This window comes from Erpetoichthys calabaricus, chromosome 6, assembly GCF_900747795.2.
Source record: "Erpetoichthys calabaricus chromosome 6, fErpCal1.3, whole genome shotgun sequence".
NCBI classification, from domain to species: Eukaryota; Metazoa; Chordata; class Cladistia; order Polypteriformes; family Polypteridae; genus Erpetoichthys; species Erpetoichthys calabaricus.
Window position 1 is genome coordinate 162,155,611 of NC_041399.2, and position 18,571 is coordinate 162,174,181.

The 18,571-nt window shown below is 35.8% G+C and overlaps 1 protein-coding gene across 4 annotated transcripts in view; it reads right to left on the bottom strand.

Moving 5' to 3' along the window:
• LOC114653644 (collagen alpha-1(XV) chain-like) overlaps positions 1-18,571 on the bottom strand; it is a 261,721-nt gene that overhangs the window by 63,814 nt on the left and 179,336 nt on the right. For 3 of the 4 annotated variants that reach the window (XM_028804065.2, XM_051929087.1, XM_051929085.1), the window contains 6 exons: positions 12,163-12,228; positions 11,125-11,160; positions 5,873-5,935; positions 2,196-2,285; positions 2,071-2,106; positions 1,762-1,806 (listed from right to left, as the gene is read on the bottom strand). In XM_028804065.2, coding sequence (XP_028659898.1) covers positions 1,762-1,806; positions 2,071-2,106; positions 2,196-2,285; positions 5,873-5,935; positions 11,125-11,160; positions 12,163-12,228 — 336 coding nt within the window. The remainder of the gene's footprint in view (positions 1-1,761; positions 1,807-2,070; positions 2,107-2,195; positions 2,286-5,872; positions 5,936-11,124; positions 11,161-12,162; positions 12,229-18,571) is intronic. The other variant, XM_051929086.1, reaches the window with a different exon arrangement.

Here is an 18,571-nt window from a genome sequence, read left to right on the forward strand (position 1 = left end):
TTATCATTTGTCTCCTTTGCCTCTGTGTGTTTTTCTTACCGCATTATCATGAAAACTCCAAAGAATGAGGTCAGTTTTTCTCATTTCCTCATATTTTATTCTCTCTTTTGCCCACTCCTAATACTCTAAGAAATCTTTGTAATGTAGTGGTGTTTGGCATTTTTGTCTTCTTCCCAAAGTCATCTTACACAATGAAGTATAATTACTACCCACAGTGCTTAAGTTGGCACTGGAATTTATCAGAAAACCACACCAGCAAATATTACAGCCCCAGTACACAGGATGTCTAGGGGTGTTCAGTAGAACCTACTATGTATATCCTTTTTTTAAAAAGTGTTGGCTGTTAATACACTGATTAATGAATAGTGGCAGCCATTTGCCTTTGGGGTTAGTATATCTATCAGTCATTCTGACTGACAAATAGATAGAACTAGCAGCACAATAAAATTCAAAGTGAAATATAGGTGTAGTAGTTGGACTGAGAATTGCACTTGGTCCGATCGTGCTTTCCCTATGGATACTTCATATAATTTGTTCCCTTTGAGTATAGGCCTGTGCCTGGGCATCTTTGGCTATAATCCAGCTGTGATAACCTAGGCAGATGAATTCTGACTTGTGCATAAAGAGAAGATACAGTATGATCTGCTTTTGACATTATGTTGTGGGTTGATTTCATCTTCTAGTTGCTGCACAGTTAGGTGATGTTAAGCTGCATGAAGCTGAATAACATTTAAAAGTGTTGCTGTTAACTGAAAATAAGTAATACAACCAGCACAAGCTGCTATATCCTGCATCATCTTCTGCAGATTTCTGGAAGGCTGACTATTTATTCAAACAATTAACCTACACCCACATGTTTTGGTTTTGATTTTACAGATTGCCAGGAGTCACTTCATCAGCTTTTTTCTTATTTATTCAAGAGCTGTTGCATTTGTTGTATGCTGTTTCTGTTTACACAAATGCTATTAAATATCTTTCCACCTCTTGTTTCTCCATTTAAGTATGGTGCAGAGGTTGATGCTGTGTGGACAGGCAGCTCCTGTGCTTAAATACAATGCATAAATAGTTAATGCACAATTGTCTATTATGTACGTGCTTTGTTTCTAAACCACTAAACATACTAACTAATTGGAATACTTGGAGCATTCTAGTGACTATTTCGCTGCACCTCATAGTAAGAGTTGAAAAAAGTATTGTCGTACATTGGGATTGCTCTGGAATCTGCAAATCAATATTATTTTGTCCAGTTATATGGGTGTCTGACAATTTATAGAGCTTTGAAAACAACTTGCAATGTTGTACAACAAGGGCATTGCTACAGTGCGTGGCAATTACACAAAATATTTTTGTCCATTTGAAGCACTGGCCACACAGGCCCTTTCCCTTTTTTGCCCGCAGTGCTTTCAGTTCTCTGGTTTTTGATCAACTTAACCTCCAATGCAGCAGCACTAACCTCTTTGACACTCTGTGACCCACACTTCAAAGTGATTTCAGAAAATAAAAAAGCACATGTTTAGTTCTATAATATCTTGAATTTCAGTTCTTGCTTACACACCTGATAACAGGCCTCCTCTTCAAAAGAATGAGCAGTGTATTGTGAAATTTATATCAAATTATGTTTTTAGAAGACAAATAAATAGACCAAATTTTGTAGCTTTCATTTAAATTAATTTTTATTAGAATACAAGTAATTACCAGTTTTACTGTTCAGATATTTGTCTACAAAAACTATAAATAAGTGCACCAATCAATAATACTCACTGGACGTCCAGGGAATCCAAATTCTCCTTTTTCACCAGATGGACCCTGTAAAATTAAATAAATGAAAAATTCTGGCTGGAAATTGACTTACTTTGTAATTAATTTATTGTGCCATTAAATTATAGCCCTGCTCTGATCAGCAAAAGGGAAAAACAAGCACCCTAGGGATATTTGTGTAGCCTGGGAAACTACAGTTATAAGCCAGGGTAGCAACACCATTTCACCTTTTGACAGTACAAAACGTTCAATCCTTGATACTCTTTCAGTACTACTTTCAAACATAAAGGCAGTATCTCTTAAGATCCATACCATTGGTCCATGAGGTCCTGACATGCCTCTGTCACCCTGAATGAGAAACAACAGCATTAGCACATAAAATGTAAGCAGCAGGCAGAAACAACATAAAATGAGCCAGTTTTTATAAGTTATATCACCTTCATTCCTTTTGGTCCCTTTGGTCCAATTACCCCAGTCATCATAGACCCGTCTGCTGCAATAACCACACCAGGTTCTCCCTTTTCTCCCTTAAAATATATTTAAAGCAACGTAAGTAAGTAAGCAAGTACTATAAGTCAACCTTTATTTAAATAACACTTATCTAAACCAATGTTACAAAATACGGCATATAAAAATAAAACTAAAAGAAAAACAACAAAGAATGACTAATATTGCATGTAAGAAATTTGTAAAAAGTCAATATGATGGCCGTACAAAGGGAACAAAATCAGAAAAACTGATAATGAATAAATCTCGAACAGTCTTGATTTTATTCAGTGCATCTAAAGTCACTGTATACAGTACAAAGAAATGAACAGCACTAAATTGTTACATTTAAAAGAAATTAAAATAATGCAATAGAAAAAAAATTATCACATGGAAAGCCATGCACAACCTCATATTGAAAACGTGAAATAAAAGTGTACAATTAGGATACAAAATGTGAAAGTATATGAATGAAACAGCATCATATAAATGCTCAGGTCTGGAATGTGGCAAACTGGAGGCTGCAGTATTGTAACATCTCTCAGCACATGGCAGAATGGGACCACATGGCATCTCATCACAGGTCATACTCACCCATATTCAGTACTCATATGCACATCAAACCAATTCAGTATCTCCCATACATAACATAACATGTATATTTTTGTATGTAGGAGGTAACTAGGATATTTAGGAAAATAAACAGACACATGCAGATACACACAAAAACATACATACACATGCACACAACACAGACAAGAGAAGGATGTGCATACAACACAGAGACTACGTCATGAATGGAATCCATCCAGTGTCTAAGGGAGTTGTGTTTAGTAGTGCATCACAATGCCCTCCTCAAGGTACAACATTCAATTTGAAGTTAGTCTCCATCATTATTCAGAAAATGAAAGCAAAATGAATACTGTTTCTGTATACACATGACGCTTAAATTTCAGAAGAAAATATGGATATGAGGCAACGTTACAGAACTTTACCTGTTCTGTGCATTTATTCACAGACTATTGAAATCAACCTGCAGTTTATTTGAAGCACTGCCTCAAAACTCCCTACCAATTTGTGTTCTTCAAACACCTGACATACTGTACATAGTGTACCTTTAAAAGGCTTCAGCTCCATTTACATACTTAACGGAACATACTAAAACATAGATTCCACAATACACATGAAAAACACAATACACAAATCTTCTCTAAACACCATGGATAAATAACACTGCTGTAGGAGGTCATGGCTAAAGGTCCCTGCTCTTTATAATGATCTGCCTGTTGTAAGGTTGAATCTCTTAGTTTCTGTAAAATGCAAATAAGTCTGCTTTTCTTAGGTACAAGTGGGAAGTTCATTGTTATCATTTGGCACCAATCTCTTGTTCTTATTGGTAACAATGTTGGTGCCACTATTACCCTAACCAAGCTGCTTCTCCTGGCTATGGAGGATTGCATCTGAATATCAACAATGACAGACACGGCAGATTTTACAGAGATGAACCCCAGAGTATGTTATGAAATTCTGCAGCAACTTTGAGAGGGAAAGGGTGGCATTTGGCGGAATTATGAAAGTTGCTTCATTATGTACATTTTTGTTTTGGTTTTCTAAATCAGTGAAAGCATTCCAAGTATGTCTTTTGTTAAGAGTGCCATATAAAAATATATAAAATTTAATCTAATGTGTGCTTTAGACAGTCTCCTTTTCAATATTGGGACTAATTAACTTAAAGTAAACTAAGGTTGTATAAAGCATAGTTTTGATTACAAATCCATTTGCCTGGACTAAATGAATTAAGCCTTTGATCTATTGACATCACCATCCCTTAGTTGGTTCTGACATGCTTCAGCAAGTTTTTGCTTTATTCTTTTTGACTTACTTTGTATGCTAGGAAATTGGTTCTACTTTTTTAACATGAGAAATGTCTGTCTGACTAGCTTTAAATCAAAATGTTGACTTGGCTAGTTTTCTTATTTGTTTCTTTGGTAAGCTCCTTCATTGAACTAGTAGAATTTTTGGAGGTACTTTGTTTCACACAGGTCACTAACATATTTTTGCACACTGCTGGAGCGTTGCACCTCTCCAGTCATTGGTTACAGCCTCAATGAAAAATTCCAGCCATGATACTGTTTTCACCATGTTTCAGAGATATAGTGCTATACTTTGAGTAATCTGCATTTTTGTCTCCATATATTAGCCCTGCTCTCACACAGAAGTTACCTTTTGTATCATCTCTTTTTAATACTCTGCTCCTAAATGTTACTGGCGCATTTCTGTACTTTTTAGAAAGTGGAAATCTAGTGTTTTCAGTTTTGGTTCTAATTAGACATTGGCACCTTGCAGTGGGCCTACATTATTTTCCTGTCAAAGACGTTCTGAAGTAATTATGATTCCTTCATGTATGAATTGTGGAGGTTGTTACACAACTCAATGGTATTTGCATAATCAATACAAGAGAGATTTAATATACCATGCTGCAATAATGTACTTTGAGGGATGGTGTGTTGGTCATATCAACTGAGATATGACTGACAGTACTGTCCTGATAAGCACTTTGTATCTCACTGTATTTGTGTTAAACTGTGTACATATGAAGACCATGCTTGCCGCATGTTTCTACTGAGTAGCTACTGATTTTGAAAAATTGTATAGTAATGCAACATGTGAGTGGAAAAAAACTAGTTCAGATAGAGACAGGAAAGATACACTGGTAGGCTGTGACAATGTCAATGCCACAGGGTAATAGTTTAAAAAATTGGGCCATTATAGTAATTCAAAATAGGTTCTAGTAAAATATCTCTTACATAATCTTATATTTTATTACTATGAAATAGGCTGACAAAGTTAGGTATGACTGTCTAGTAAAAAGCATAACTGCTACCAGCCTTGTGAATGACACATGCTTGCTATAGCTCTTGAAAGTAAAATGATCTGTTTTCTAATTTCATCACCCCAAACTGAAAAGCACAAACTCTGAAAATAATATGTAGCATATGATTTCTCTGAATTTGCGGTATAGCAACACTGGAGATGCTTTGAGCTACCACTTTAAAGTTTGGAGTTTGGTACATCAAAGAACCCTGACTTAAAAGCTCACGGCAGTCTTTATAATCAAATTATGTATGGAGCAACATATGATATCCCTCTGAATGCACACAAAGTAAATAAACAGTGTTGCATGAACTGAGTCATTCAAATCTATCTGCACACTGAACCTTCCTTCAATATAAGAACCCAAAGATATTTAAATGCAAAGCAAAATCCAATATCTCATTAAATGGGAAGAAAACATGGCTAATGGGCGCAGTGGGCTAAATATTTAGATTATATATCACAAAGCAGTCTAATCCCTTAAGATTATCGTAACCTTTAACTTTTGTACAATGAAAGCTATTAGAAACATGGGCTTTGTTTCTTTGCCATGCAGGTCAAGTTTCTCAATAACAACATCATGGGAGCAAACCTTATAATTAACAGCGGTGCACCATACAATTAAAGCTGTCTAATGTTGACAGACTTTACATTTACCACTTTTTTTGTGCTGATTCCCCACTATTTTCTTTTACTTTATTAATGGGAATCATATAGTGTGATACTTTAGCTAGGATTAGTTTGATTTAGTTACCTTTACTCCTGGAGGTCCCTGAACACCTGGGAAGCCATAATCACCTTTTGGTCCCCGTGGGCCCTGAAAAAAATGTTTACAGGTTGATGCAAGTCTCTATCCTCATCTGCAGTTGTAGGTTTTGGAGAATAACCAAAATAATGGCATTTTGTAAACAAGTTACATATATTATTTTTTAGAGAGTTGCTTTTTATTTAATGGAAGAAGTTGGGCAATCTGGAATTGCCTTAAATCACAGATTGAGAGACACTTGTTCAGGTCATTGAGGTGTTCCATAAGGATGGCCCTTTGTTTGATACTTACTGGTGTTTTACCAAGATGAGACCTTTTGTGAGTAGATCATGGAAAAGCAAGGGTTAGTATATTCTAACATGTAGCTGAGAAAGTCTAGAAATCCTGGAAAGACCAAAATCCGTTGCTAGTGAAAGGGTATTCTTGTCTGGTCTAGTTGTATAGCTTGCCCCTTTTCACTGAAGAAAATAAAACACGTGAACATATCAAGGGAGCTCTCTAAGGTTAATGCAATGTTAATATCACTAATGTGTAAAGAGAAAGGAATATTACTTCATCACAAAAGAAAGTTAATTTTCAACTGCTTATTTACTTCATTTGAAATGCAGATGTGTTCAAGAAATTAATTATTTTTTAACTATATATATTCTTATGGATCAAATATTATTTAGTGATTTGTGGTTGAAACAGTAATGGAACCACAGATCTGAAAGAAGATATTTTCACTGCAGCTGCCAAATGTAACATAATATGTGGCCACAGTCTCTCCTGCTGTCATATGGAACAAGGCAGGAACTAGCGCTAGAAAGGGTATGTCCATCACAAGACCCTCTGAAACACACATTCACAAGCACACTCACATAGGACCAGTTTGGAAACAGCAATTAATCTTACACACATCATGGCAGATGTGAAAGAAAAGCTGGAGTGTGTATTAGGAAACAGAAACACACTTATTAGGAACTTTCAAAGTTCTCACAGGCAACAACTGGCTGTGGGATTCAAACCCAGAGTGCTGGACCTTGAGATGAATATGTCATTCACTGTTTAACATACTATGCATAATAAATAACATCTGAAATAAATCACAGTAAATAAAAATGAACCCAAAAAAGCATAATAACCACAGGTTAATTAAAAAATGTGTCATAAAGAAATAAAGCACCATTTTATTAAGAGATCATTATGACTTCCAAAAACAAATTGTATACATGATCATGTGAAAAAGGCAATGAATGCTACGAGGTGAAACACATATTTAATTTGTTATCTGATTGATGAAGCAAATATGCCTAAAAATGCTACTGTATTTTGTAATTTGAAAAGATTTGAATATTACACTGCAGAAGCATTATAAAAATATGAACATTTTAAAACCTTGTATTTTTAGAAATTCAAATGGTCTCTATTGTATGTGAGGTAAATGGGAGCAGATCAGAGGTAAAAGAAGACATCATTATTTTCAGAATTATAAGGCCCAATTCAATATAATATTGAATAAGCTACTTTTTTTAGTTTGTCAGAAAACAGAAATGCAAACATTTAGATTGAACAGTGTGCAGGGAAAGATATTTTTTTGTAAAAGTACGCTGGCCACATTTTTTTTCTTATCATTCTGTAATGAGACTTTTTTGTTGTCAATGGTTAAATAACTGAATTACACAAAAGTCATGCTAGTGTGTGGGCACTTTTTTCACTGCTGATGATCTTCATTTGCAAGTAGACACATACCAGTTTACTGAGTAAAATGTGAAACACACGAATTGTTAATGGTAGTTGGAAGAGTTGTCCCTTAGTCATTTTCTCTTTAAAATTGAGAGTGCTAATAGACTCCATCATAACAAAAACTCACACAGATGAACATGGCAACACTTTTAGTACCCCACTTTTCAAACCTGGTGTAATATATTAATAGTAATATTCTCTAATAGGACTGCAAACAATTCATATAATTAGAGTCAACTATAAAGCAATTGAAAATTTGATACTTCTAGCTGGTGGAAGAGCTCTGATTAAACAACTGTGTTATTATTAAGCATTTTTGTCAAAAATTAATAGTATTAATAGTAAATTTATAGCAAAACCTTCGGTGCCCAACCGTCCTGGTGCCTCGACCTTCAGCTAACTAAATCACCTAAATACAAACATTGGTGTTATGAATAGATTATTTTTTGTAATAGTTTGTTCCTGTGATCAAAAATAAAAACCATGACTTTCTTGATATTAAAAACCACAACTTTCTTGATATTTTAGTTTATAATTTAAAAACGGAATAAGTATCTGAAAATCTAACAACATCACATTAAAGTTCGATAAATTCTGAAAAGAATGATACCAAACATATATATATAGGTTTTAAAATAAAACCCAATTTAGAGTGTGACAAAAAACGTGACATAAAAACGTGACATAAAATTGTTGCACAAAATCGTTGCTATTTTAAGCTTAGGATTTTATATATAGAGAGAGTAGATATAAATAAATTGCTGTTAAGATAAAAATTATCTCAAAACTAATTAAGCCATATCTGCAAAAATAAAACAATACAACTTCTTGAAATACATTTTCAATGTTGGTATATATCTGTAATGCCTAAGCAACAAAGCTGAATTTTCCCCAAAACGTGTACTTCATATATTTTCTACATGAAGTGATCAGCACATAATTAAACCAATATATAGAAGGGTTGTACATAATGTTTTGCAACTTTGTTTTGGCTTTAGTCTAAATTAACAAGAAATGCCTGCAACTTATCTTGTGGTAATTAAGAATCGATAATGAATATCCACAGGTGGTTAAAAATATGGGAAGAGACAATGGTGCTAGCAGCTACACGAATTGCAGGTTCTAAGAAAGGCTAAGCAGTTATTGAAGAAGTAATGAAAATGGCCGAATGGGCAGGAGTTGTAATGATACAAGTAGGCACATGATCTTGTTTTTTGCTGGCCCAAGGCTGTTTAAGTTCACTGGTTATGCAGAAAATCCAAGAATACAGAAAATGCAGTGGATTCAGAAAGCATTCAGACCTCTTCATTTTCTGCACACTTTATTGTATTGTGAATTTAATTTTAAATGGAAAATTTGTCATTTTTGCCCAACAGTCTATGTTCAGTTACCCCTAATGATAAAGTGAAAACATGTTTTCAGAAAGGTCTGCAAATTTATTAAAAATCAAAAGCTTTAAATTTCTCATTCATGTAAGTATTCAGACTATTAACTATGGCACTACAAATTGTGGTCAGGTACATTCTGAGGTACTTGTCCTTCCATCTCAGCAGCACTCTATCAATCACGTGTTTATGGTAGAATGGCTAGAGATAAGCCATTCTTGAGTGGAGTTTGCCAAATGGCCATTAAAAGATTCTGGGAGTCTGAGGAAAAAAAACTGTCAGTTCTGATGAGACAAAAATTGAACTTTTTGGGGAGAGCTCCAAGCACTATGTCTGGCAAAGGCCAGGCACTACCCATTACTTATCTAATACCAACCCTACAGTGAAGCCACCATCATGTTATGGATGTGCTTCCCAGTGGCAGAAACATGGCGTGAATTGAGAGAAGGAAGAATGCAACCAAATACAGTGAGATTCTTTAAGAAAAACCTGCTGCAGAGTGCATGTGACCACAGACTGAAGTGATGGTTCACCTTTCAGCACAACAATGACCCGCAGCATACAGCCAAGACAATGCTGGAGTTACTTCAAGACAAGTCTCTGACTGTCCTTGAGTGGCCCAGCCAAATCTCAGTGCTAAACACCTTAGAAAATGTGTGGAGAGAACTGAAGATGGTAGTTTACAGACACTTCTCGTCCCATTTAATAGAGCTTAAGAGAATACGACAACAAGAATGCAATAAACTGTCCAAATGCAGATGTGTAATGCTTGTAGATGATACTTACCCAAGAGGACTCAAACCTCTTATTGCTGTCAAAGGGGCTTCTACAAAGTACTGAAATAAGGGTCTGAATACTTATGTAAATGAGATTTCAGTTTTTGATTTTGAATAAATTTATAAATCTGAAAACATATTTTCACTTTGTCATTATGGGTTATCAAGTGCAAGTTGGTGAGAAAAAAATGGCAAATTTATCCATGTGAAATGAAATTTAAAATAAAATACAGTACACAGAGAGTGAATAAGTCTGAATATTTTCGAATCTACTGTACATCTAGCTGTCTTGTATGCAAAAATTTTGTAAACCTTTACAAGCAACTGTTGTATAGACACTAAGTATAACACAAAACAATTTGTGAACACAAAATGGCCTGGTATGAGGAAGAGAGCACATCCCGTGACATACTATGGCTCTGAGCAACCCTGTAGTGGACAAAGTGGGTTAGGAAAATTATCTATGCATCCACTTTATGAACTTGCTTATTCAAATTGGGAGTGAGAGGTGAAAAAATGCTACACTGCTATAATAAATGTATGCACTGCAAGTAGGTTTGCCTAAAGACAGGATGAATTTAGGCAACAATAGTTTCAAGTCAGCATCTGACCCTGATGTCTTCTCAGTGTACTGCAGAATAGCAATATTTATAGTTACAAAACCACGGTTACAAGAGAATATTAATAAGAAATAGCAGAATCATTTTCAGTTTTGTTTTTCAATTAAAATACATCGTACTGTATATAAAAGTATGGAAAATGTTGAACTAAATGCTACAAAGTGAGTATTTTTTCTTGAAACATTACTTTGTCGTAGTTGTGTTTGGGACACTTTCCAAATATTTAGCGTTAACCTGAAAACACTCATTAAAAGATAACTATACTCAGCCATTACATTTTGTTATTGATATAAAAGTTATTAATTGTGTGTTAGAAACCTAAAAGTGATGTTTAATTGTAGCTTGAGCTTATAATTACATTTTCTAATCTAATATGCCTAGGTTTTGAATTTGAGTGACAAATACAAATGTAATTTAAGAGTATGTATTGTTTATGCAGTAAATAAACTGTGAGTAACAGCTATGCACAGTGCAACCATTAACCTTGTTTTGTATAAACCATTGGAATCACATAATTTACATCTTCAGTGAGTGGTGACAAGATGGAAATGAAAATTGTGCAGTTCAAAAGTCAGCAAAAGCAGAAGAGTGCCTGGTATTACAGTTATCAAAGCCAAAGTCTGTTTAAAGAATACATAGTGCACTGCATGTGCAATTCTCATTAACACTGAAGATTATTTTCTTTTTTGTTGCTCATAAAAGACCAGTAGTAAAACAATCTTAAACATGCTTACAGGAAATCCGGCTTGACCCGGCATGCCTTCAGGACCCTGCAACATGCAAAACAGAAGCACAAGCAAGTAGAAAGAAGCAAATATGGCAAAACAAGCATCTGCTCATTTAAACAAAAAAAATGCACAGTCCAGCAACAGCAGGATAATAATTCTTTGCAAATGTTTTGTTTCAGACTTCATAATTTCGCATATGCCTTGCTATCAGTGGAATTGAATGTCTTGTTCAGAAAAACAAAAATATACTTAAAAGTATTTTCTACACTACTGAAATCGCTTGTATAAAAACAAGCCACCTTACATACTGGAGCTGTCAGCCATGGTGTCATGTCATACGATGGCTGTCATACAAGGCCATGTAGCTTGAAAAGTAAAAATTATTCAAAATCATCTTGCAAAACAAAAAATAAGAGTACTGCCTTAGGAGATGACAACATGACTGGACTACACTGACTAGGGTTCTGGGATCATGAGAAGTTAACAGATTGGAGAAAATAAAAAGGTGTTTTCTGTACTGCATTTAAGGAGCAAAAGGCTGGGTGGTCCAAGTCAAAGATGTGGACATGAACTTGTGTTCTGTTTATGGATTATGAGGCAGCTGCTTACTTTAAGAATGTTTTCTTTTTATTTAAACTTTCTGTGTCCTACATGGCCCCATTACACCATCACACATAAATAGCTTAATTATAAGGTTGCAGATCTGATGGAAAGACTTTTATCTTTGATTTAATGTTGAACAAAGTGTTAACAGTGGAAAGCTGTCTGCTGTAGCTTGGACCAAATGTCTATTTTTAAATAAAAAAACAACATGCTACTATTATGCAGTTCAGCAAGGCTATGAACATACTTCCTAATGTTTTAAAATTATACAATAAATGAAAGACTGTAAAAGCTATGGTAAATGGAGGCTGGTAAATGGAAAAAGGTGCACACATGCATCAAGACAGCAAACATTTCCATTAATGAATGGAGTATTGTTAATCAAAGCATGTCTGATGAAGCATGCCCATTCATAAAATTCTGTAAGGATTAAATACTCACAGGTGGTCCTGGTGGCCCTTGTATTCCAGTAAAGTTAAATATTCCATCAGTGTCATTCAACATAAACTACAGAAATAAGCAAAACAGAAAAACAAATATTACATTTTCATAGTTCTCAAGCTATAAAATATGCAAGTGATGCTGAAAGTAGAAACAGGTATTTGGGATTATGATTATTGGACTACCTGCACTCCTCCATTATTTGTCCAAGGCAATTTCTAGTCTACTTTCTATGGCACAGAGACCATGTACTCACAACCTACTAAGAGAAAAATACTAAACAACTTACTGGAGCTGTCCTTACTAAAAAGTCTGCTTCAGAATTGTCCTCAGGACACTACTATGTACCCATAAAGCCCTTAAGTTGAACAAGACTTCATATTTAACTACACTACATACTTCATGCAATCTTAGAAGATGTTGTGAAGGTGTGCTTTTCATTTTTCACAAGGTCCTGATGATTACTAATTCATTTTTGTGGTATCCACTTCCTAGAATTATTTATACAGGATGCTTCAGTCAAAATTAAGTATAAACTGACGACCAGCCCTCATTTGCTGGCTTTCAATAAATGCCCATCCAGTCAGTCAGTCAGTCAGTCATTTTCCAACCCGCTATATCCTAACACAGGGTCACGAGGGTCTACTGGAGCCAATCCCAGCCAACACAGGGTGCAAGGCAGTAACAAATCCTGGGCAGGGCGCCAGCCCACCGCAGGGCACACACACACACACCAAGCACACACCAGGGACAATTAAGGATCGCCAATGCACCTAATAGCATGTCTTTGGACTGTGGGAGGAAACCAGAGCACCCAGAGGAAACCTAGGCAGACACGGGGAGAAAATGCAAACTCCATGTAGGAAGGACCCGGGAAGCAAACCCAGGTCTCCTTACTGTGAGGCAGCAGCGCTACCACTGCACCTCCATTGTCCATTCCCATCCATTGTTGTTAAAAATATTTTGCTGTTTAAAAAAAAAACGATCCTTTAACAGAAGCCTTTTTTCTGCAACAAGCATTCTTTCCTACTGTCTAACCTTCTGAACATTTTATTCACAGTCAATATCCCAAAAAAACAATTCCTGTGGTAACAGAAGCAGTGTTGCATCATATATAACATCTTGAACAATGCAATTAGGTTTGGTCCATTTGGACAATTTTACGCAATGCAGAAGTCTACTTACTTGTCTAGGAATTTTATTTACTAAATTTCTACCAGAATGTGTCCACAAATTTACAAACTCAAACCATCACATACAGACCATTGCAAGTATTCAAAGCCATCTACGAAAGGCTAAGCCTTTCTAAGCTAAGCCATCTAAGAAATTAGCACAGGACAGGGCCAGTTTAGTGTTGGCGTTCATCTTAATGAACACTGCAATATACAGTCTTTGTTTCCTCACCATTTTCTGACCCTTCTTTCTTCAATATGTTGTCTGCAATTCTCAGTTCCAAAAACAGCTAATGAAACCATGGATGAAATAATGCATTTTTCTTTAGTGTGGAATTAACTCTGACCCTGAATTCAGTAAGTGAAAGAAAATGGAATGATGAATTAAAGCAGGTTTTTGTTCTCCTTTGCATGACGATGTACACCTACTTTAACTCCCTCACTATCCTCATTTTATACCATACTGTATACCTACCTATTTTACACCTTTTTTCTTTATCAACATGCTAACTAATTTACTCCATATATTTTTTGTGCAATATCCCCTATTTATTTTTTGGCAGTTTTGTGAAAGTATTCCTTTAAAAGTTGCTATAAAGAATATAAACTGTCTAATATAATTTTGATAAAATAAATAACTGATAGTGACTGAAACTCAAATAGTGTGCTTACCAAAGAAAAAATATTATTTTTGATGGACACTTAATGATCTTTCTTAAATACCAATTTTCCTACCTGTAATTTCATTAATCATTATGATTTTAAATGTATTCATTTTTTATTAAACAAGCTATTTTCTGTTTTGTTCTGCATGACACTTTTGATTCCCAGATTTTAGGGCATATTAAGAGAGATTGTCATTTTTGTTTTGAGAAAGCACACACTTAAGTGTTACAGAATATAATTTCACAGTTGGATGTCAAAGGTTTTGAAGTTTAAAAAACGTCTTCTGGTAAAGTCTGGCATTTCCAGGTATATTAGAGTGGTGGGTGTAAAGATGTTGAAGAAAGAATGGGGTGGAGAGGGAAGAAAAATGGAGAATATTGTAAAGGTGAATGTAGGGAGTTCAACTTGTACCAGTCTGAGAAGATAAAGGAAAAGGGTGCAAGATTAGACTGATGATCAGCAATGGGATAAGGGTATGAATCCCACTTTTATGAATGAATTTAATTTGTGCTGTTTTTCTTTAAGTGTTAATCTGTGTCAGCATGCACCCCACCTGATATTTTCCCACAACCCTGTTTAAATCCTAGTCTGATGATCACTATCTGTGTGGAGATTGTATGCCATTAGTGCATCTGTGCTGAATTGAATCTGGGTACTCTGTATTTCTTCCCACATCCAAAAAGATGTGCTAGTTAGGTTGATTAGGATTTCTAAATTGGCCCAAATGAGTGAGTATAGGTATGTATGTGACTCTGTACTGCAATTAAGTGTCACCGTGTATAAGTTAGGTCCTGCCTTCCTCCAGATGTGTTCAGCATACTCTCTGCGACTTTGAACTAGATTAGGCACGTTAATCATATGGATGGATGAAAGTATGTCTTCTGTTAAATCAGTTGCAACAAAGCAATCTTTCTGCCATCTGTAACTACTTCTAGAAGACTTACAAGGACAAAGTCAGAGATACTGACATTTACTTTGGCTAATAACAATGAATTACATTAAATGAGAATGGGATATTTTCAAACTTTTCTACAAAGAAAACAAAATTATCAACATGAGAATTTTTAAATGGAAACAGAAACATTGGCAAGTACTACTCTGTCGTGCATATTATACTGGAATTTTTCTCAGGGTATTTTCCACACAGTTTTGGGAAACTGGAGAATAGAAATAGGAGAAAGGAGTACATCAGGTAAGCTGATGTGAGTTTTTTATTCAATAGTGATGTTTGGCATTTTAATACATTCTTACTTAAAACAATCCTAGAAAGGGACAACGTGATACATATTTGTCGGACATGTAAGTGTGAATTTCACTGTATCCTGTATTCATGAAAGAATTAGTAGTAGAATTACTACAACTACTACTACTACAGATACTGCTAAGAAAAGAAAAGAAAATGTGTCAACATATATGCTTTTGTTTCCATATATATGTTTTTGTTTAGTCATTTTTTACCGTATAACACTTTACCACTGTATATCTACTTGTACTGAATTATGTTATAATTAAACCCTCAACATCTTATAAATGATCAGTAGACAACATATACGAGGGTTGTCTGAGTTCCGCGCGGAATTTTATCGTTTGTCGAGTGTCAGCCTGTCGAAACCTGTTCTGCTGTGTAGAGGGATTATTCAAGTGGTTGCATGTTTTTGTTCAGATGTTTTGCTCCCTCTCTTCCTTCAGAATGAACACGAGAAACAAACGAACTGAGAGTGCACAGCCGGCGCTAGCGGCGAAGCTCCCGACTCCGTGCATGCGTGACTTTCGAGTGATGATTTTTTATGACTTTTCTGATGGTTTAATCCGCTCGGTGGAACGCACCATGTTTGCCATCTTTTTCAACATCGATGGCATTGTCGCGTCAATTCCGCTGATGGAGAGGAAAACTGTGACCTCTGAGTGGTACACCACTCAGTGCCTGCCTGACGTTTTTTCTGCGATGGCTAGAGGCTGGTCCAAGAACTTGCGAAGGCACTTTTTGCATCATGACAATGCGCCAGCCCACACGGCTAATGCGACGAAGCATTTCATTGAAGACAGTGGTGTCAACGTTTTGAACCCGCCACCCTACTCGCCTGATCTTGCACCATGTGACTTTTGGCTCTTCCCGAAGGTGACAGAACCCCTGCGAGGCCACAACTTTGAAACTCGAGAGGAACTGATTGCAGCTGTCAAAGAACAGCTGGACAACCTCCCAAAGACAGCCTTTCGCGAGTGTTTTGCGGCGTTTGTCAGAAGAGCCCAAAAGTGCATTGATGTTGGCAGTGAATACTTGGAAAAAGTTTAAAAAGGATCGAAGTACATGAGAAAAATAGAAAAAAAAATCCTTAGCTACTTATTTCGAGTGATACCGCGCGGATCCCAGACAACACTCGTATTCTTCAACAAGGTTGTTACAGATGCATGAGTTTTCTCTTACATTCTCGGATGCACCCTATTACACTCCAAACAGAACTATTAACCATATGAAAACAGTATTCAGACTTGTGAAGAGCTGTGCTTGACAACAATAATGGAGTACTATGAGTATGAAGTACATGAAACTATCTAAAAATGTTCATTCAACATTGTACTTCACAGGAAGAATCTTTGGATGCATTAAACATTTTCAAAAGGCACTTTGTTCAGTCTGCGGTGGGCTGGTGCCCTGCCAGGGATTTGTTTCCTGCCTTGTGCCCTGTGTTGGCTGGGAGTGGTTCCAGCAGGCCCCTGTGACCCTGTGTTGGGATATAGCAGGTTGGAAAATGACTGACTGACTGACTATGGAGCTGTAAGACAGCAATGGTAACCACCATACTCCATGATCCCTACTTTTAAATCTAAAATGTTTGTTAGCAGTTTCTTATCTTGATACATTCTAAATAAAAACTGAAGTATTTTGTAACCATACAGCAACTTTGTAATACACTAATTTATTTAGATATCTATTGACTTTTCAAAAAAGTACATTAAACAATATACAGTTTTATTTGTCTCCTTTCAGCATGTATCCTTTCCCAGATTAAATTTTAGAATGTAATGAGCAGAGCAGATATATCTAGAATCTAAATTTGCTCTGGAGATTGACTTCTTTCCATGTGGTATTCATAACCAGATGTCTTATTCATCAATCAAAGCATTTACCTCCAGGAATGCAGGATCCTTTTGGTATAAAGGTAGAAAACCTAATCAATTCTGTCTTACCCTTTCAAGTTAGGGCAATAAAATATGCCACAATATAAAGAGACCTAAAGCAACCTTAGAAAGAGTTATTACATGAAGACTGTAGCTTGACCTAGAAATGGAATAACAACAAAACCTTTACAGGTTGTCAAACAAGTATACAAAGACAAAATTTAATGAACTTCAAAAACTCTTAATAATGTAATGCAAGCTGGACACTATTGGAGTTATTGATTAGGTAGCCAAAAGGAAACTTTGCTTTCCACAATTGACTTTACTCAGTGCAAATCTGCTAAAGACTATCTACATGATCCTGTGGTTTTTCAGAAGAAGATTCTCTAGTTGGTTGGATGAGTCCAAAATTGCTCTTAGTGGCAATGCTTTGTTGTAAACCAAAATAAACCCTGACTACCATTAAAATAACTTTATCGCCACTGTGAACTATGTTGGTGGGACTGTTGGGTTACTTTTCTACTCACTGGCATAGACACTTTCCTGTTATAAATGCATCTGTTAATTCAAATTAATACCAAAATATTCTGGAGGACAGTACAAAATGTTTGCATCAATTTTGCAAAATCAATACAAAACATTGACTAACAGTTGTGACTGTGCTATACGGGGAAGAGGGAAGTCACTACAAACACCCCTGAATAAGAGAGAAGCCCACACTGTCAGTTAGAGTCTAACTCTGAGCTTTTCTTGGCACTAGACACAATAAGGCAATGAAAGACACCAAATATCCCAGGTTGACAAGAGGTAGTAAATAAAATATTAATTGATTGGGAACCACTTGCTCATTTTAGATCACTGTCAGCCTGGGAAATACCTTGGAGACATGACATTTTAAAGGACAAGCAGGCTTCGGACATGCAAGAAAATCATGAGGAAGCTCTAGACTGTTGGCCTCATAGACACTGACTACAATCCCAGACCCAGAGATAGTATTTAAAGGAAACAATCGCCAGAAAAAACTTCAGTCTGTAGATTCAAGGCAATCTGAGATGCTAAAGAGAGAATGATGTATAATACTTAGGGAGTGAGAAAGTGGGGTATACAGACATGTTTAAAAAGGCCCTGGGGACAGGAATCATAAGGTCCTTGTTGTTTTGCACCTGTATTTCTTTCCTTGTTGTGCTGGGGAGTAATCTCCTGTTATTTACTAAATTTATAGCTTCACTCAGTAAATATGGCACAAGAAAAATACTTTGATTGGTTTTTACTTAACATTAAATGTTTCCTCTTGTAGAGCGTACTATACAGTAACATAATATGAATTTTACTAAATCAGGATATAGGCTGACAATATGAATGCTTGCTACTATTAATGACATTAGCATTCCCATTGCCATGAAAAATATGTTTTTCCATGATGAGTAAAATCAATATAAATGATATAAATG